This window comes from Marmota monax, unplaced genomic scaffold (assembly GCF_021218885.2).
Source record: "Marmota monax isolate L192 unplaced genomic scaffold, Marmota_monax_Labrador192_F-V1.1 WCK01_AAM20220418_F8-fsc00148, whole genome shotgun sequence".
Lineage (NCBI taxonomy): Eukaryota > Metazoa > Chordata > Mammalia > Rodentia > Sciuridae > Marmota > Marmota monax.
Window position 1 is genome coordinate 1,467,291 of NW_026693034.1, and position 21,571 is coordinate 1,488,861.

Below are 21,571 nucleotides of genomic sequence, written 5' to 3' on the forward strand. Positions count from 1 at the left end.
TTCGCAGCTAGAAAACCATCTCTTCAAAATATCCTCGCCAAAGCATTACAGGAAGAGGAAATGGAAAATAACAATGAAAACCAACAGTGGGAGGTAGGACAGTAAAGAGCGGGGGGGAAATAATCAAAGAGGAAAACAAACCATGTTTAGTAACAGAAATAAACAAATATGGCTGGAAGAACAACCCATATCTCAATAATAACCCTAAATGTTAATGGCTTAAACTCACCAATTAAGAGACACAGGCTAGTAGAATGGATCACAAAACAAGACCCAACAATATGCTGCCTACAGGAGACGCATTTGATAGGAAAAGACATACATAGGCTGAAGGTGAAAGGTTGGGAAAAATCATATCACTCATATGGACTTCGGAAACAAGCAGGCGTGTCCATACTCATATCAAATAAAATAGATTTCAAGCCAAAGTTAATCAAAAGAGATAAAGAGGGACACTACATACTGCTTAAGGGAACCATACACCAACAAGACATAACAATCATAAATATTTATGCCCCAAACAATGGTGCAGCTATGTTCGTCAAACAAACTCTTCTCAAGTTCAAGACTCTAATAGACCACCACACCATAATCATGGGAGACTTCAACACACCTCTCTCGCCACTGGACAGATCTTCCAAACAAAAGTTGAATAAGGAAACTATAGAACTCAATAACACTATTAATAACCTAGACCTAATTGACATATATAGAGTATACCACCCAACATCAAGCAGTTACACTTTTTTCTCAGCAGCACATGGATCCTTCTCAAAAATAGATCATATATTATGTCACAGGGCAACTCTTAGACAATATAAAGGAGTAGAGATAATACCATGCATCTTATCTGATCATAATGGAATGAAACTGAAAATCAATGATAAAAGAAGGAAGGAAAAAGCATACATCACTTGGAGAATGAACAATAGGTTACTGAATGATCAATGGGTTATAGAAGACATCAAGAAGGAAATTAAAAAATTCTTAGAGATAAATGAAAACACAGACACAACATATCGGAATCTATGGGACACATTGAAAGCAGTTCTAAGAGGAAAATTCATTGCTTGGAGTTCATTCCTTAAAAAAAGAAAAAACCAACAAATAAATGATCTCATACTCCATCTCAAAATCCTTGAAAAAGAAGAGCAAAACAACAGCAAAAGAAGTAGAAGGCAAGAAATAATTAAAATCAGAGCTGAAATTAATGAAATCGAAACAAAAGAAACAATTGAAAAAATTGACAAAACTAAAAGTTGGTTCTTTGAAAAAATAAACAAAATCGACAGACCCTTAGCCATGCTAGCGAAGAGAAGAAGAGAGAGAACTCAAATTACTAGCATACGGGATGAAAAAGGCAATATCACAACAGACACTTCAGAAATACAGAAGATAATCAAAAACTATTTTGAATCCTTATACTCCAATAAATTAGAAGATAGTGAAGGCATAGATAAATTTCTTAAGTCATATGATCTGCCCAGATTGAGTCAGGAGGATATAGAAAACCTAAACAGACCAATATCAATTGAGGAAATAGAAGAAACCATAAAAAGACTACCAACTAAGAAAAGCCCAGGTCCGGATGGGTATACAGCAGAATTTTACAAAACCTTTAAAGAAGAACTAATACCAATACTTTTCAAGCTACTTCAGGAAATAGAAAAGGAGGGAGAACTTCCAAATTCATTCTATGAGGCCAACATCACCCTGATACCTAAACCAGACAAAGACACTTCAAAGAAAGAAAACTACAGACCAATATCTCTAATGAACCTAGATGCAAAAATCCTCAATAAAATTCTGGCGAATCGGATACAAAAACATATCAAAAAAATTGTACACCATGATCAAGTAGGATTCATCCCTGGGATGCAAGGCTGGTTCAATATACGGAAATCAATAAATGTTATTCACCACATCAATAGACTTAAAAATAAGAACCATATGATCATCTCAATAGATGCGGAAAAAGCATTCGACAAAGTACAGCATCCCTTTATGTTCAAAACTCTAGAAAAACTAGGGATAACAGGAACATACCTCAATATTGTAAAAGCAATCTATGCTAAGCCTCAGGCTAGCATCATTCTGAATGGAGAAAAACTGAAGGCATTCCCTCTAAAATCTGGAACAAGACAGGGATGCCCTCTCTCTCCACTTCTCTTCAACATAGTTCTCGAAACACTGGCCAGAGCAATTAGACAGACGAAAGAAATTAAAGGAATCAAAATAGGAAAAGAAGAACTTAAATTATCACTATTTGCAGATGATATGATTCTATACCTAGCAGACCCAAAAGGCTCTACAAAGAAACTATTAGAGCTAATAAATGAATTCAGCAAAGTGGCAGGATTTAAAATCAACACGCATAAATCAAAGGCATTCCTGTATATCAGCGACAAATCCTCTGAAATGGAAATGAGGACAACCACTCCATTCAAAATATCTTCAAAAAAAATAAAATACTTGGGAATCAACCTAACAAAAGAGGTGAAAGACTTATACAATGAAAACTACAGAACCCTCAAGAGAGAAATAGAAGAAGATCTTAGAAGATGGAAAAATATACCCTGTTCATGGATAGGCAGAACTAACATCATCAAAATGGCGATATTACCAAAAGTTCTCTATAGGTTTAATGCAATGCCAATCAAAATCCCAACGGCATTTCTTGTAGAAATAGAGAAAGCAATCATGAAATTCATATGGAAAAATAAAAGACCCAGAATAGCAAAAACAATGCTAAGCAAGAAGTGTGAATCAGGCGGTATAGCGATACCAGACTTCAAACTATACTACAGAGCAATAGTAACAAAAACAGCATGGTACTGGTACCAAAACAGGCGGGTGGACCAATGGTACAGAATAGAGGACACAGAAACCGATCCACAAAACTACAACTATCTTATATTTGATAAAGGGGCTAAAAGCATGCAATGGAGGAAGGACAGCATCTTCAACAAATGGTGCTGGGAAAACTGGAAATCCATATGCAACAAAATGAAACTGAATCCCTTTCTCTCGCCATGCACAAAAGTGAATTCAAAATGGATCAAGGAGCTCGATATCAAATCAGAGACGCGCCGTCTGATAGAAGAAAAAGTTGGCTACGATCTACAGTCGGTGGGGTCGGGCTCCAAATTCCTCAATAGGACACCCATAGCACAAAAGTTAATAACTAGAATCAACAAATGGGACTTACTCAAACTAAAAAGTTTTTTCTCAGCAAAAGAAACAATAAGAGAGGTAAATAGGGAGCCTACACCCTGGGAACAAATCTTTACTCCTCACACTTCAGATAGAGCCCTAATATCCAGAGTATACAAAGAACTCAAAAAATTAGACAATAAGAGAACAAACAACCCAATCAACAAATGGGCCAAGGACCTGAACAGACACTTCTCAGAGGAGGACATACAGTCAATCAACAAGTACATGAAAAAATGCTCAACATCTCTAGCTGTCAGAGAAATGCAAATCAAAACCACCCTAAGATACCATCTCACTCCAGTAAGATTGGCAGCCATTAGGAAGTCAAACAACAACAAGTGCTGGCGAGGATGTGGGGAAAAGGGTACACTTGTACATTGCTGGTGGGACTGCAGATTGGTGCAGCCAATTTGGAAAGCAGTATGGAGATTTCTTGGAAAGCTGGGAATGGAGCCACCATTTGACCCAGCTATTCCCCTTCTTGGTCTATTCCCTAAAGACCTAAAAAGAGCATGCTACAGGGACACTGCTACATCGATGTTCATAGCAGCACAGTTCACAATAGCAAGACTGTGGAACCAACCTAGATGCCCTTCAATAGACGAATGGATAAAAAAAATGTGGCATTTATACACAATGGAGTATTACTCTGCATTAAAAAATGACAAAATCATAGAATTTACAGGGAAATGGATGGCATTAGAGCAGATTATGCTAAGTGAAGCTAGCCAATCCCTAAAAAACAAATGCCAAATGTCTTCTTTGATATAAAGAGAGTAACTAAGAACAGAGTAGGGACGAAGAGCAGGAGAAGAAGATTAACATTTAACAGGGATGAGAGGTGGGAGGGAAAGGGAGAGAGAAGGGAAATTGCATGGTAATGGAAGGAGACCCTCAGGGTTATACAGTGGAGGAGGTAGAGAGAGAGGAGGGGAGGGGAGGGGAGAGGTGGGGAGGGGGGAGGGGGAGGATGTGAAAGGCAGCGAAGCACAACAGACACTAGTATGGCAATTTGTAAATCAATGGATGTGTAACTGATGTGATTCTGCAATCTGTGTATGGGGTGAAGGTGGAAGTTCATAACCCAATTGAATCAAAGTGTGGAATATGATATGTCAAGAAATTTGTAATGTTTTGAACAACCCACAATAAAAAATTTAAAAAGAAAAAAAAAAAAAAAAAAAAGAATGGGGTTGGGGGCTGAGGCTGTAGCTCAGCGGTAGAGCACTTGTCTAGCATGTGTGAGGCCCTGGGTTCAATCCCCAGCACCACATAAAAAGCTAAATAAACAAAATAAAGGTATTGTGTCTGTCTACAAATAAAAATATTTTTTAAATTTTTTTTTTTTAAAAAGAATGGGGTTAGGAAGGAACTAGTGAGCTTCACAGAAAAATGGCACTTGCTGTATGAAGTCAATGTACTTTGGTTTGATAAAGTTTCGGTGTCCTATTTAGTACTTTGGGGCTTTCTAAACAAATGCAGCCCCAGACATGAGTTGGGCTCTCCTGCAAATCCATTGCTTGCTTTTTTATCCCAGGATACACTTTTTAAAAACAAAAACTAGGCAGGTAAGAACCCCTAACCAAATGGTGGAACGTACTTCAAGGCATATATCCATTGACGGCTGTTTTAAATCCAGCATCAAATCAATTTTTGTTTTTAATATATGCCATTTACATAATTAAGGTTACATATTTCTAAGTGATATTCAAGTAATATTAAAGATGTTTGCATTTCTTATTTTTCCCACATCAACCTGAATTGCCGTGGTATTTATCACACACCTGTCTTCCTATTCGACTATACACTTTGAGGGCTGAGCTGTCACCTCATTTATCTCAATGTTTTCTAGGCTCAATGTGGGCAGATGATGTGTGTGTGTGTGTGTGTACATATATATTTTTTATTTTTTTGGTACCAGGGATTGAACCACTGAGCCACCGCCACAGCCCTTTTTATTTATTTATTTTATTTTGAGACCAGGTCTTCTCACTAAGTTGCTTAGAGCCTCACTAAATTGCTGAAATTGACTTGGAACTTGGAATCCTCTTGCCTCAGTCTCCTGAGCCACTGGGATTACAGGCATGCACCACTATATCTGGCTACATTTTTAGTTTTTGTTTGGTTGGTTTTGGTGATGTTGGAGATTGAACCCAGGGCCTTTTGCCTTCGAGGCAAGCACTCTACTAACTGAACTACATCCCCAGCCCAGCATTTATAGTTTTTCAGGTTGCTTCAACAGCCCAAATGTGAGAAGGATTTTACAGAGCTAGTGGAATGAGACTTAAGTACATGTGTTTTCTAGTACTTATCCTGATTCATTTGTTCAGTGTGTGTCTCTCTCAAATACCAGAAAAGAGACACATTGTCAGATCCTGGTTGCAGTGATACTTTTAGAATTTAAAGTTACATTCTGAGGTAGTCATCCTGGTACCACAATTTAGAACAAGAACGATCATGTTTCTATTCTTTCAAATAAAAACGTATGCCTCTATCAACCAAGCAAAAATGGTTATAGCTCTTATCATAATTGGGATTTCAAGAAGCAGTGTTTGTTTCAATTTCATAGATACTATTCTCCCTGAAGTTCAGAGTCTGAAAGCTGCTCCAGTTCTGGGGCAGGGTTTCCCGAGGCCAGCACAGGTTAGGCGCTGGTGCGAGCCTGATGGCTTGCTGGCTGCCAAGGCTGGGGGTGCCTGCTTCCAGCCAGGGGTCTTCCTGGCACCACTAACCCCAACCCAGTGTGATCATCTGCACTTAAACTACAAGGAAAAGTGATTTTTAATTCTACCAACAAAAAGTGTAAAACTTTTGTCTAATGTTTAAAATAGAGATTTTCTGGTTGTGAACTGAGTTCAGATCATTATTTTTTTTTTCTTCAAGTTACTTTTTTATCAGACGACCGTGAAATCTGAATACCTGTATGTGGTTCTCCCTCCACAATTAAAAAAGTAATTGAAAAATCCAGATTTTTATATAATATACTGGCTGGGATCACTCCGACACATAATTTTCGTGAAAGCCTTGAGAACTTTACCTAAGAGGTGTGAGCCACGGCAGAACTTCCTGCTCATTTCCATCAGTGTGCTGGGGCTTTTTGTTTGCCTGTATTTGGCTTTAGCTGAGCACAATTCTTGATGTCTAAATGAGTAGGGACTAGTTTGTCACAGAAATCTGTTTCTTTAAACAGTGACACAGATGTTGTGGGCATGTGATTGCATCTGGTAATTTATACCTATCTTTTTGGATGATCACACTCGTTCTCTTGGTCGGTTCTTAGGGAGCTCAGGACCTCATAGGTGCACCCATGACTCAGAACATTCTTCTATAAGAGGCTAAGCCCAAAGGCGTATCCGTGCTTCACTGACCACTTGCCCTGAGCTGCTCAGGCCACATCACTAGGAATAGATCCATGTGAACCTGCACAGTCCCCCCTGTTTCTTTCTAGCTGGACCTCTGTACCTGAAGGATCTTTTTTTTTTTTTTTTCCTTTGCAGTACTGGGGATTGAACCCAGGGCCTCATGCATGCTAGGCAAATGTTCTGCCCCTGAACTACATCCCCCATCCTTAAGGAGAAACAATTCTGTATAAGACAAAACCTGGATCATGATGAAGGGAAAGGAGGACAATGTTCTAGTCTTAGTGAATGTTCGATGGAGAGTTTTCTCTGTGGGCTGAAGATTTCCTATGAAACTTCCCTTTTATAGAATGACGGAGTAAGACCAGGTGCAGTGGCATGTGCCTATAATCGATCCCTGAGACTCGGTGGCCCAGGCAGGAGGAGCTCAGGCTCCAGGCCAGCCTCAGCAACTTAGCAAAACCCTATCTCAAAATAATTTTTAAAGGGGCTGGGGATGTGGCTCAATCGGTAATGCACTCCCCTGGCATGTGCGGGGCACTGGATTCGATCCTGAGCACCACATAAAAATAAAATAAAAGATGTTGTGTCCACCGAAAACTAAAAAATAGATATTAAAAAATTCTCTCTCTCTCTCTCAAAATAATAATAATAATAATAATAATTTTTTTAAAGGGCTGGGGGTACAGCTCAGTGGTAGACCATTCCTGGGTTCAAAAGACAAAAAGAAGGACACAGTAAGGACTTTTGCTGGAAAAACATGCCAGATTTCTTCCCTAGTCATAGCTGGAAAGACAGCTGCTCCTCAGCAGTTTGATCTCCAAATTCGTGGGTTATCACTTTCTCCTAATGGGTCACATTGATTTTCATCCTGTGAGGGGAGATCGCTGCAGACAGCTAAGTGAGCACAAAGCTTTAGAACAATAGTACTTTCCACGGGTCCTGAACAGCATTCCCAAAGGATGGCAATGACCTGTGTCTCAAAACATCTGGCTCTTCTGTGTGTGAGCTAGTTAGCCACAACCAACGTGCAAGCCGTCCCACAGCATGAGGATGTGAATCCTTAGCAGTCAAAGGCTGTCTGATTTTTAAAGCTTTATTTTTTTTAAAGCTTCATGGAGTTGTAGTTTATGTAACTGTCAAGTTCACCCCTTTTAAGGGTACACATTCTTCATGCCCATTTTCTGTCCTTTCTTACTGCATCTCAAACAACCTCTGATATGTATTCTCTCTATAGATACATCTTTTCTGGAAATTTCATATAAATAGTGTCATGAAGCGTGTGATCTTTTGTGATTACTGAGCATAATGGGATTCATCTATGTAGCATGAATTAGTTCCTTTTTATGGCCAAATAATATTCCATCGTATGGATATACCATATTTTGTCCACTCACCAGTTGATGGACATTGAGTTGTCTCCAATAACTATTCATGTTTATTTAATTATTTTTTTAATGGTACTGGGGATTGAATTCTGGGTTACTCAGCCACTGAAGCCTGAACCAACCCAAGCCCTTATGTTTCATTTTTAAACAGGGTCTTGCTGAATTGCCCAGGCTGACCTTGAATTTGCAATCCTCCTGCCTCAGCCTCCTGAGTAGTTGGTATTACAGGCATGCACCACCACACCTGGCCCAATAAGGCATTTTTTTTTTAAGAGCCACCTTATTGCTTAATGTGTGAAAGGCGACTTAAATGGCAACTTGGGAAAACACAGAATTTGGAAGCAGACTTCATAAGGAAAGCCCTGGCGTTTTCAGATTTTGTAAGTCTGGGAAGCCTTCTCAGGTGGAGGGCAGAGCCTTGCAGCTTTTATGATCCTTGGATGGGCCTGTTACTTGGAGCTAACGAAGCTGCGAGCAGTGGCCCCATTACCTCATGCTTGGTCTTCGCGGCTAATTGGCCCACTGGGCCGAGGTGTCTGTGCAGTGCAGATGAGCTGTGGGGCCGAGGGAAGGCGGTGGCAGTGGACAGGCCTCTCCGCAGAACACGGTCCCACCCTGGCCGACCCCCGATGGTGCAGTCTCTCTTCCTGGTGCAGGGGAAGCCGTGGTGGCTGATTTAAGGCCCTTGTCCTTTATTTACATCTAGTTCCTGCTGAGGGAACTGTGTAAACAGGCCGTGTCCTGGGGGGTGGGAGTGCCGAGCACTTTGAAGGAGGAGAAGCCACGGTCCCTGAGCAGGAGGGAGGGTCTCAGAGGTTTTAGGCTGAGGCCAGTGGCCAGCTCCCAGAGATTGAGCCTTCAGGCGCCAGAGGAGCAGGGATGCTCCCCTCTGGGAATGAGTGCATCCTGTTGAGGGACAGCTGGAGCCCAGGACTGGGTGGAGAGCACAGCTCTGGCCAGGGCACAGCCAAGACCTTCCTCCTGCCCTGTTGTTAAGAGGACAATCGTCAAACTTGAGGACTGAGGGTAAATCTTTACACCAGGAAACCACCTTTCTCTTTCTCTTCCCTACTTGGATGTTTTCAGACACACATGCTTTTCTCTTTAATGCAGACAAGGGAAACAGTTTATGGCCTTTTAAAAAGGGGACTTTCTTCCGCTCGCCAGGTGGACCAAAGTACAGTAACATCAAGTGTCAGGCTGTGGGACATGACATTCTTAGTCAGGATTTGTGGGAGCATAGGGTTTGTGTAGCCACTTTCTTTCAGCTTGGCAGTACTGCGTCTGCAAAATTGAAAGACCTGTCACATGTTGGGTCCCAGTGATTCTGTTTCTGGGAAAATTTCCACCTGTGTGCACACCTGTGTGATTCCTTGCCCCGTAGCTGATTGTAGCAAAGCTTGTAAGCCATACATAAGCCGCTCAGTGGAGGAGCAGAGGGAGGCCATGTAGCTGTGTATATGCTGAGTGTGTGTACACTGGGCGTGTGTGTGCTGGGTGTGTGTACGCTGGGTGCATGTATGTGTGTCCACACAGAAAGATTATTTCAGGAAAACGGCTCACACAATTATGGGGGCTGACAGTGTGAGGTCTGTGGGGCAGGTGGCAAGGGATGTTGTGGTCCTTAAGTGAAGTTTTCTCTTCCTCAGGGAACCCCCAGTTTTGTAGTTTAGGTCTCTCAGATCATTAGATGGAGTGCATCCAGAGTTGCTCTAATTTAAGTAAACTATAGCTAGTACCCGCATCTGCAGATGCCCCCTAGCATCAGCTGGGCTAGTGTTAAGGCAACTGATGACTGTGGCCTAGCCACGGGGACACCTGAAAGGCCCCATCACCGTCCACACAGACGCTAAATGGGAATGAACCAGATCCTATATATCCAGATGGACAAGTCCCGCAGCTAATACTGAATAACACAAGAAAGATACAAGGGAAACACATTGTATGGTGCCATTTAAGTATTTTTCATTTAAACATCTTTTCAATGCATAAAGCAAAACTATATGTCAATATGACTAAGTAGATATTCATGTAAAAGTATAAAAGGCGGGTTAGAAAGCTAACAGCAGTGTTAATTAGCAGCTTCCCTGGTGGGGGGAGGGGGTCCAAGACTTGGGTGGTTATGGCGTCCTACAGTTTTTGTCTGTAGTTTGTTTTAGTGACTTTCAGCAAAGGGAACCAGTAGGACAGTGTTGACTGTTGGCCACTCCTGTGGGGACTCTAGTGCTGTGGATTCTTCCTCCCCTCCCTCTCCTAGTGGAAGGAAAAAGGGAATGGGGTGAGAGATCTTGCCCAGGTGGAGCGGCTCCATGCTATGATGCTATGAGGTTAAAATATTCACCCAGGAGGAGGAATAAAAGCATAAGAAGGATCTAAAAGGAAAAGGGGACACTGGGGAAAGCGCAGCTCCTCCCTGAACTTGTGCTCCGACTTCATAAAAGCAGTTCCCTCTCTATTTCACAATCCTCCAGGAGGAACCATGGAGGCCCCGGGCTGAGTGCAAAGGTTGAAGCTGCCTGGGTCTGCCTCTCCTCTTGCTGCCCCTAGGACCTCAGCAAGGTTTAAATATCTCAGCTATAAAACAAGGATAAGGTCAGATGAGAAGCTCCATGGAAAATATTGGGCATGTAGCCAGACACAGACCCAAAAATTAAACAAGCAAATGCTCTCAACTGAATAAAACAGATAACACCGATTTTCTTTCTAGAGAAGGGTGCCATAAATCCTAGATGGTTTGTAGTCGTGATCTCTCTTATCCCGATAATGACACTTTGAGGTGAGAAAACGATTCCATTTATTTTCATGTTGCAAATGGAAGTACCTAGAGAAATCTGTGTAAACAGGAATGTTTATTCATCTGAAGGTTGACTAATATTTAGAGCTTTCCTTTTGAAATATTAATTATAATTCGTTCAGTATGTGCTAAGTGTCAAGAGCTATGAAGAGCACATAACAAGTGCCCCGCAGGGCCTCGGTGTGGCTCAGTGCTAGCTCAAGGTTTGCCTAGAATGCACAAGGCCCTGGGTTTGATGCCCGTAAGTTCACTGTAGTATTCAGTTTTCACATTCAGTCTTCATATCCCTTATAAGGTGAAAATCGCCTTTATTCCCATTTTATAGAGGAAGAGACTAAGGCTCAGAGAGGTGGTGACGTGATCTGCCCAAGAATTCAAGGCACAACCCCTCGCCCCCCAGGCTTGTTGCTGCTCTCAGGGCCTGTCACATAAGGTATACGTAGTACAAACTGAAGGTGATTTAATAAATTGGGGGGTGGGGGGCAAAACACTACCTGATGGACAGAAAGCCTTTCTGTGTTTGTGTTTGCATGAGTATTTCTGATCTAGCTTTATACTTCAAAACTATACAAAACATCTCAGTTGTCTGATTTTTCCTCTAAGCAGCTGTGCTTGGCATCCATGGGGGGTATGAACTATGACTCCTGTGGCCATCTGCTGGCCCTCAAGCAGCTGCCTCTTTGCCAGAGTTGCTTACTGATACTCTCCCTCAGGCAGAGGGGGTCAACCCAGTGCCAGGGAGGTTAGCAACAACTGCCAGCAACTTCCAAAAAGGAAGCAGGATTTTCTTCAAATAAAACCCACCTAGAGGTACCCCCAGATAGGGGGCTGGGACACAGCTCAGTTGGTAGAGCGCTTGCCTTCCATGCACAAGGCCCCAAGTTCAATCCCCAGCACCGAAAAAATCAAAAAAGAAGTACCCCCAGGTAGCCCTTGTCACATTCTTGCCATGTGACACTAGAATGTGCCTTGATTCATATGAGCAATTGTGATTAATTTGCATGAGAGCATGTAGAATAAAATAATATATGAAATTTCAAAGATACATACTCAGCCAAGTTGTAGAACTCCAAATATTTAAAGATTCACAAATCAGTTAACAATGAAATCCATTATTCTGTGTAATCATACTGATAAAAAAGGAAAAAGATTCACGAATCACTTTTAAAGCTCATCCAATGTAGATATTATTCCCCTTCCCCCACCATGTGGCACTGGGGATTGAACCCAAAGGCACTTTACCTCTGAGCTACATCACCAGCCATTTTTATTTTTGGAGACAGAATCTCACACTGAAATGCTGAGGCTGGCCTCCAACTTGCAATTCTCCCACCTCAGCCTCCCAAATTGCTGGGATTTCAGGCATGTACCACCATGGCTGGTTTATTACTTACATTTTTAACTAAGAAAAACAGGCTGAGGGCTGGGGTTGTGGCTCAGCAGGAGAGCGCTTGCCTAGCACGTGCGAGACTCTGGGTTCGATGCTCAGCACCACATAAAAAAATAAATAAAAAGTTAAAGGTATTGACAACTATAAATAAAAAATAAATATTGAAAAAAAAAGGAAAGGAAAAGCAAGATGCTGAAATATCAAATAATTTGTTCTTGGTCATGTAGAAAACTGGTGGATGATGGGAGAAAACTAGAAGATAAACTAATGCTTAGAAATTTAAAGTCTTAGTTTCACTGTCTGGCTAATCATAATTTAATTATTTTATACTTTCTTAAATACAAATTAATTATACCCAGTTAATTTGTATATAGTTCTGTATTGGTAAAGGTAATTTTTTTTTTTTTTTTTTTTTTGGTACCAGGGATTGAACTCAGGGCACATTCCCAGCCCTATTTTGTATTTTATTTAGAGACACAAATCAGTTAACAATGAAATCCATTATTCTGTGTAATTGTACTGATAAAAAAGGAAAAAGATTCATGAATCTTTTGTAGATATTATTCTAATGTAGATAATGTAATTATTAGATAATCTAATGTAGATATTATTCCCCTTCCCTCACCATGTGGCACTGGGGATTGAACCCAAAGGCATTTTACCTCTGAGCTACATCACCAGCCACTGAGTTGCTGGTCTCACTGAGCTGCTTAGCGCCTCACTTTTGCTGAGGCTAGCTTGGAACTCTCCATCGTCCTATCACAGCCTCCCAAACTACTGGGATTCCAGGTGTGCCATCAGGCCAGCTGGCAAAGGTGATTTTTCAAAAATGAAAAAAATCTAAATACCAAAGTTGTTAAGGCCATGATAAGAGTGCATAATTTGTTATAAAATTATGATTAGTAACTACAAGGGCCTATGATAAACAGACCAATTGGAAATCTGGTGAAAAGTGCCTACAGGTTCCAAGGGACCTGCTCTTCAATATGTTATTTAGAATAGCTGACAACTGGGCTGGGGACATAGCTCAGTTGGTATAGTGCTTGCCTTGCATGCATAAGGCCCTGGGTTCAATCCTCAGCACCACCGACAAAAAGAATAGCTGACAACTAGTTCTCCAGTGCTGCTCAGCATCTTTGCTAGAACCAGCCCCTCTTCACTTGAGACTGGCACAACTAGAACTGGAACATCACCAGTCCACTAGCCTAGAATTTATTTTATAACCGTAGCCTTGCCTACTCTCTGAGTGGAAATGAAACATTCTCATTGAAACCAGGTTGGCAAATTCTCCTATCAGGTAGTAACCAGAGGTGCATATTAAGTGTTCATTACTTCTTTGTAACAAAAGAATGCTTCTTGGCCCATTTGTACCCTTTTTGTTCACTTTATTTTACACTTGGGGTCTTAAGCCTTTTATCCTCAGGCCAAATTTAAGCTGGACTTTGTGGGTATTGCTGATGACTCTAGTTGCAGATCAAATCTTAGCAGGCTTGGCCATAGCACTGGCCTTTGACCCAGCGATTGCCCTCCCTCAAACCAGGGACCCATAAGCTCACAATGTGTCCAATGCCACTGTGACGTCTGTAGATTTTGGAATATAAAGGCAGCACTTCTTATTTGTTCCTCATTGTAGAAATCACATGGACATCAGCTAAAATAACTAGATCAATGGCCAAAAGCCAGTGTAGAAATATATTTTCCACTCTTTAAAGGAACAAAAATTTCTGGGGGGACATTTCCTAAATAACAAAGTCTTGCTCTGAACACGTTGTACTTTTCAAACTGAAAAACCCTCATGTTGTTTCCTCTGAAGCTGGTTGTGATCTTGAGTCTTGAACTTTGCTTCTCAGTGGAACCATTTGGACAGTGATTTGTGTTTGGTGTGCGTTGTTCTTGGTGTTTTAAGGTGACTGTTATATGTGAACATTTCAAAAATTATATCAAGAAACCAAAGTATGCTTTCCCTTATTGGGTAAGGAGCATGCTTAAGAAAACAGACCTGGGTTTCTGTGTGACCTCTTCCACACAGTAGGACGGTGCTAACTTAGCATTGGTTTCCTCTTTATGGCCTAGACTCGGCCTTCTAAGAATATTACAAGAATTTTAAGCCAGATTTCCTTAAGATAGTTTTATCTTTTAATTAGAAAGTGAACATTTCCTGGCTGGGACTATAGCTCAGTGGTAGAGCCCTTGTCTAGCATGCAGAGGCCCTGGGTTCAAACCCCATTACCATTAAAAAAAAAAAAAAAAAAAGTGACCATTTTTTAAAAAATATTTTTTAGTTGTAGTTGGACACAATATCTTTATTTCACTTATTTATTTTTATGTAGTCCTGAGGATCGAACCCAGGGTCCCACCTGTGCAAGGCGAGTGCTCTACCGCCGAGCCACAACCCCAGCCCCATAAAGTGACCATTTTTTAATGAAATTATTAATTTTTAAAATTATTGAGCTCACCTTGATTGCTGATAGGAATGTAAAATGGTGCGGCCACCCCGGGAGCAAGCCTGGCAGTTTCTTATAAAGTTAAACATATACCTAGCCCATGACGCAACCGCTGAACTCCTGGGTATTTGTCCTGGAGATACGAAAGCTTGTGTTCATACAAAAACCCACCCATGATGGCTCATATCAGCTTTATTTGGAATAGCTAGTGACTGAAAATAACTCAGATGGTTTCCAACAGTAAATTGATACACAAACTAAGATTCACCCGTACCGTGGAATACTAGTAAGTAAAAAAGAAGGGAATAAACTGTTAATACGCCAATACATGGAATGTGTCTGAAGGACATTATGCTGAGTGAAAAGGCCAATCTCAGTGGGTCACAAACTGTAGGATGCCATTCATTCAAGGTCTTCCCCATGACCAGGTTAGAGATGGAGCTCTAGGATGCGTGGGGAGGGTATGACTAGGAAGGGACATACAAAGGAGTCTTTGTGTTGATGGACAGTCCTGTATAATTGAGGTGAGGGCTGTACCAATCCATACAGGTGATAAAATTTCATAGAAATAATGAAACACCCCCCACCAAATAAAAGGTGAGATGAGAACTGGAAAAATCCAAAGAAGGTCTATAGTGGGGCTACTGGTGTCACCGGGGTGTCCTTTCCCTGGGTTCCCTGCAGCCATAGAAGACATCATTGAAGATGCTGGAGGAAGCATGCCTGGGAACTGGCCATCCCACTCCTTGTGAGTCATAAACTATTTTAAAATTATAACTTTATTTCAAAATAAAAAGAGAACTGATAGGAGATCACAGAAAAAGCAGCTATGGCGACAGGCGTCCAGTACTGAGGCTCTGCTGTCCTGCAGGAGGCGGGGGTCACTTGGCCTGGGCCTCCTGACTGCTGTGGTACCTGGGCCCAGGACAGCTGCCCGCCCAGTAACACAGGACAAGTGGGCTTCCTGGGAGACGGGGAAGAGGCGCCTCGTGTTTTTTGTTTCCTCCTCTTGCACACAATAACGATGGTAAAGGATTTTTTTTTTAAATGTAAATCTGAAGTACAAAGGGACCTGAAAAGGAAACATCCGTTGCAGGGCGGGAGTCCTGTAGGGATTTGGGGGAACAGACTGTGGATGGAGGAGCAGTGGCTGGCTGAGCAGGATCTGCTGCCCTGGGCAGGACTGAGCCACTTCTCCCCAAACCCCAGAAGCTCAGGACCAGCCTGCAGATGGGGGGGTTGGGATGGGAACCTGGGATGGGGTGTGGCTAGCTGGCCTCCCAGGTCCCCTTCCTTCCTGCCCACCGCAGCACTAGCTCCTCTGCCTGACCGACCAGAAAGTTAATCTCAGATCCGGAGCCGAGAGCGCTGGTCTGGAAACACCAGGGGTAAAACTTGGAACAAGGGGCTGGGGTTGTGGCTCAGAGGTAAAGTGCTTGCCGGGCACACGTGAGGCACTGGATTCAATCCTCAGCACCTCATAAAAATAAAAAAATAAAGGGATGTAGCTCAGTGGCAAAGCGTCTGCCTTGCATTCAGAAAGCCCTGGGTTCGACCCCGACAAAAAAAAAATTGGAACAAATCGGCTTAGGATGAGCAGGGTTCTCAGTCAGCCAATCCCCACTTCCCACCCAAGGAGAGGAAACCAGGATCTTCTGTGGAGAAGCCCAGTGGTCCTGGCTGCTGTCTGTGGCCGACCCACCGGCGTGCACAGCTCCCTGCTGGTGAGTGAGTGAGGGCTTTACTCGCAACATGAACTGGCCATGGAGGACCCCCGGAGCTAGAGGACAGTAAACAATGGGGACAGTAATCAGGAGATGATGTGGAGAACTGGAATTAAACACCACAGTCCACTGTTATTCAGATAAGAGATGATACCACATTCATAAACCAAGATCGGGTGGGTGCTTTATAAAAGGACCAGGCAAGGAACTTTAAAGTACTCTTAGAAATTTCAAATATGACAACATAGCTTAAAAGTACTATAAGAGTTGGAATATGAAGTTGAGGATATTTGTCAGATGTAAAATATAAAAACAAAGGGGAAAATCAGAAGATAAAATGATGAGAGAATAAATCCAGGTTGTGTAAAATCCTCATCAGAGTTCCAGAAAGAATAAGACCAGGAACATTTTCCAGACTTAGAGGACTTGATTTTCCTTATGGCTAACATCCCCAGTGTCCAGTAAAATAAATGGAAAAACACCCACACTGAGGCAGAACAGTATTCGGTCTTAACAACATAGGGATAAAGAAGTGGCTTCCAGAAGTAAGCTTTAAGAGGAGGCAAAAGACACAGAGGAAATGACAGATGACTTCTCAGTAGCAAAACTGAATGCTATATACTAAAAGGACTTAAAATCAGCATACTGTAGTGGCGTGGCCACATCAATGTTTATAGCAGCTCAGTTCACAATAGCTAAGTTATTGAACCAACCTACGTACCCTTCAATAGATGAATGAAGAGAATGTGTGTGTATATATAGATGATGGAATATTACTCAGCCATAAAGAAGAATGAAATTATGGCATTTTCTGGTAAATGATGGAACTGGAGACTATCATGCTAAGTGAAATAAGCCGATCCTGAAAAAAACAGGCCAAATAGTCTCTGATATGCATGTGGATGCTAACACACAATAAAGTGTGGGGGGGAGAATAGAAGGTCATTGGATTAGACGAAGAGGAATGAAGGAAAGGGAGGGAGAATAGGAAAGACAGAATGAATCAGACATAACTTTCCCATGTTCGTATATGAATACATGATCAGTGAAACTCCATACCATGTACAACCACAAGAATGGAAAGTTATACTCCACGTGTGTATAATATGTCAAAATACCCTCAATTGTCACGTATAACTAAAAAGAACACATTAAAAATTTTTTTTAAATGCTAAAGACCAGAGCTGGATCTTTAAAATGTAAGGAAAGTTGTTCAGTCTTCTTACTACACTCCAAACAAAAAGATAAAGGTAATTTCAGACACATGGGGACACAAACTTACCTCTCGCACAAAATTTCTTAGATCAGTTGTAGAGAATGTTCTCCTGGAGAAAGGAGGGGAAGGAGGGTGTGGACCCAGGTAATGAGAGCTCTTAACACCCCAGGCAACCAGAGAAGGACACGCAAGGCCACAGGGGGACAGGCTGAGCAGGAGGACAGAGTCCTTGGAGGGGTTCTGGGGGGAATGGAATGGAAGGTTAACTGACAGTTATATATATTTGAGAAACAGTGTTGGTATGTCTTTGCTAGACAGCATGGGGGAGAGCTGAAGATACCTAGAAAACGGAGCATGGCAGGCAGGGGTAAGATCAGACAATTATTGATCTCAGAAATAAGAAAAAGGCTTCCCCAAGAAATGTAATCTTTAGTGTATTCTTCAATTGTGACCAATATTTATAAAGTCATATTAAACTCTGACTATTGATTCACCAGAACATTGCCATGTGATTATCTAAAAGGACTAAGAGAGGGAGAGTGGAGTGGTGTGGAGAGCTAGGTCCTCGTGGACTGTAGGAAGAAGCCAGTTACTATCTAAAATTGGGAAAACAAAACATTCTGGACTCTGGTGACATGCAGGAGAAAAGGCGCTTGGCTGGAAGCATTCTGGAGCGAAGGGTGAGAATGGGGAAGGCTGAGGCGAGCTGGTCACTGCTCGGTGACTGTCAGTCTCCACGCGCTCTCTGTTCCCGGTAGCAATCGAGAAACTTTTACTTCTGCGGGGTGTGAAGAATCTGTCCCCACTGAATGTCGGGTAGTACACACCTGGGGAGAAGAGGCAGAGAGATTCCCCTAGTCCACGTGGGATGGTCAACGCTGTGTAGCTCATTGTTCCCAGATGGACCAAATACAGTGCCCTGTCCTCCCCTCATGAAGTCCACGCCGCAGGAGTCATCTGCCTGTCTTTCAGGCTCTCCTGGAAGGTTCTATTCACGGGGCAGCCCAAACACTGCCCTTGACTGTGAATTAAGTTCAGGTAGCGGGTTGAGCAGCTGAAGCCCGTCTCTTCACACTAGAGTGACAGCGATTAGCAATCCACTTACACCCAAGAGGGCACCCTCGCCTCTGGGACCATAGTCCCTGTAAAAGGACATGGCAGGCTTGTGAATGTCTGTCGCCCGCTTGCTCCGTTTATAGTAGGTTCCAAGCAGCCCTTGCACAGGTGAGAACGGCCAGGGTTACACACACCTTGCCACCTGCTCCATCAGGTAAGAAATATGGGCTCTTCGTGATTTTTAAGTCCACATGTGTGACTTTGGGGGCTCGACTGGTAAGCACACACAGGTATCCAAGGCCACACAGTGGCAAAATCTGAAGATTGCTTGGTCTGCTGTTTATTAATTTTTTTGCTTTGTTTGTTTGTTTGTCAGAATGTTATGGAACAGTTTAACCCGGGGCTGCGAAATTTAATAAACCTAGGAAAAAATTATGAAAAAGCTGTTAATGGTAAGTCTGTTTTTCTACATTGATAAATGTAAAGCCCATGTAAAAGTTATTCAGTAAATAGTTTACTTATTTTTAAATGCTTAACATTGAATGTTTAAAACAGCTTTAAATGGCAAAATTAATTGAATCCACAGAACTGTGCAGTGATAGTGCACGATGACTTCAGTGTGTATGAAATGAGGCGAGTTGAACCGGAATGCAGCGACTGCCAGGCTCATTTTAACCTTCAAATCGGGCTTTGTTGACGTGGCTCAGTCTTCTACATCATTGCCCTCAGTGTGTTTTTTCCTTTTTAAACCAAATTCTCCGTGGACTAATAAACATATAAAATGTGTATTTAAAACATTATGCATGTTCATGTCCTGCACACAGGAATTTTTCTGCTTTTTTTTTATATCAAAGATTTTCTTGCCTTTAAATGTAGCACTTTTGGAAATAACATGAGAACTAGTAGTTTTAGTCCAAATGGAAAAACATACAGAGTTTGGACTTAGATTCTCATTTCAAAATAAACAAGCTTCTCATTCATTTAAAAATAAACTTGAGTGTTGACATTTGCCTCTCTGTGAACTAGTGTTGTTCACAAACTCAAAGTTTCATTGAGAAAACTGATATGCAGGTAAGCATGTGTTTCCCTGCTAAAAAATAGATGCTATTATAATTCAAGCATAATCACCTTAAGATCTTAAGGCGCTGACAATCACCACATTCTGACATGGTCAAGACAATTCTTCCTGTATGGCTGGTGTTACCCACCCATCCCAGATATCCACACTCCGGGTTCACCTTCTACCCTGGTTCACCAGGATCGTCAAGAAACATAAGTAAAAACTTTAGTTTCCAGTGGTTTAAATCTGAAGAAGTCTTCAGATCAAGTTTCAGCCACTTCAGATCAAGTGGCTTTTAACTTACCCCTTCCTTCTCTCTTCCGCCACACCCCACCGTGCTCCCTGTTGATATTTCAAAAATAAACCTGTGGCCTGTGTCCCTTAGCAGAGGCAGCCCAGGAAAGGGGGATGTGCTGGCTGGACCGTGGGTGACAGGGAGCATTGTTGCTGTAGTCATCAGAGAAGGAAACCGCTTCCTTACTTCGTCACCGAGCTTGCTTTGCCTGACACTTTCAGTGTCAGGAAGGGCAGCAGGTCGGGGACCCCCAGCCCCCTGACCCCCAGCCTCAGTGCCGTCTGCAGGCGCCTTCCCTCCTTCAGAGGGCAAGAGCCCGCCTGGCATTGCTGTCTCTCCCTGGGTGGTTGCTTAATCACAAGCCCCAGAGTCATTGCTGTAGACGTCCTTGTGAAGGAGATCACTGTGGCCCACAGAGGGGTGGTGTTTTTTTCCCCTGCCTCTCTGAGGCGGAATTGCAAGGTAGGTCAGGGAGCTGCCCACAGAGTGGCGTCCTGCCAGCAAGACTTCTCACTTTAACACCTCCTGGAGAAGATTCACTAATTCGCAAGCATTCCCAGAGTTTCTGCAGTCCATCTGGCCATAGTTTTGCCAAAGCCACTGAGAAATTTTAAATATTTATAAAATTGTTGGTGGGGATTTGGAGTAGAGTTGAGGATGCCGGCCAGATGTGCAGTCAGCCGATTATAAAATGGAGAACACTGAATGAATAAGAGCCGTGTGGACACCGTGTCCCAGGAGGCTGGTCAGCGGGGGCTGCTGTGGACTGGAGCAGGCAGGAGGCCGTGCGGGAGCTTCACTGGCCAACAGATGTTGAGCTCCAGCAGGCGCCCGCTGTGTCACTCAGAAAAACAGCGTCCAGGCCAAACCCTGGGTCCGGCCGGCCTGGATACGGCTGGTGCGGAATAGGTGGAAGGGCTGGCTTGTGTATGCATTTGAATCCATCATAGTCACAGTTGCTGTACAACAAGCCGTCCTCAGACTTGTGGCTTTGGACAGCAGTTTGTGATTTCTTCTGTGAAGGCAGGACAGTTCTCAGACACCTGGAACTCACTTCTGCAGCTGCAATCCGCTGAGCCCCAGATCAAGGCTGGGAACTGGGCTAGCTCTCTCCTCACGAGGTCTTTCCCTTCAGTGAGACCACACTGGTTCCTCACACCACAGCGGTGGTGTCCCGAGAATATAAGCACCAATACCTAGCACCAATCAAGCATCTCTGGTGCTTGCCGATGCCACACTGGTCAAAGCAAGCAAGTCACATGGCCAACCTACCTTCAGTGTGGCTGGGAACCACACAGATGGAATTCTGGGAGGTGTGGTTCATTGAAGGCCATTACTGTAAAAATCTACCATGATCTCCAGGGAGCATGGGTTTACCCTACTGGCCAAGGGAGGCCATTAAAGGCTTTTGAACAGGGCAAGTAACCCAACAAAACTATTTTAAGGAAAACTTAGCTGGTAGAGGTATGTATATAGTTTATCTAGTGTGATGAAATAGTTTACCAGCCACTAAAGTGGAACAAATATGCCTCTTTCCTTAAACAATAAGTAGTAGAAACACAATAAGAATTGTGTTCCCAAAAGGAGGCAAAATTATTAAAATGTTACTTTATTATTAGTTCTAGATAC

The 21,571-nt window shown here is 42.6% G+C and overlaps 1 protein-coding gene across 1 annotated transcript in view; it reads left to right on the forward strand.

Annotated features, from left to right (window-relative positions):
- Baiap2l1 (BAR/IMD domain containing adaptor protein 2 like 1) overlaps window positions 1–21,571 on the forward strand; it is a 96,096-nt gene that overhangs the window by 12,210 nt on the left and 62,315 nt on the right. Inside the window, exon 2 of the mRNA XM_046453668.2 lies at window positions 18,964–19,039. Within this exon, the coding sequence (XP_046309624.1) occupies window positions 18,964–19,039 (76 nt within the window). The remainder of the gene's footprint in view (window positions 1–18,963; window positions 19,040–21,571) is intronic.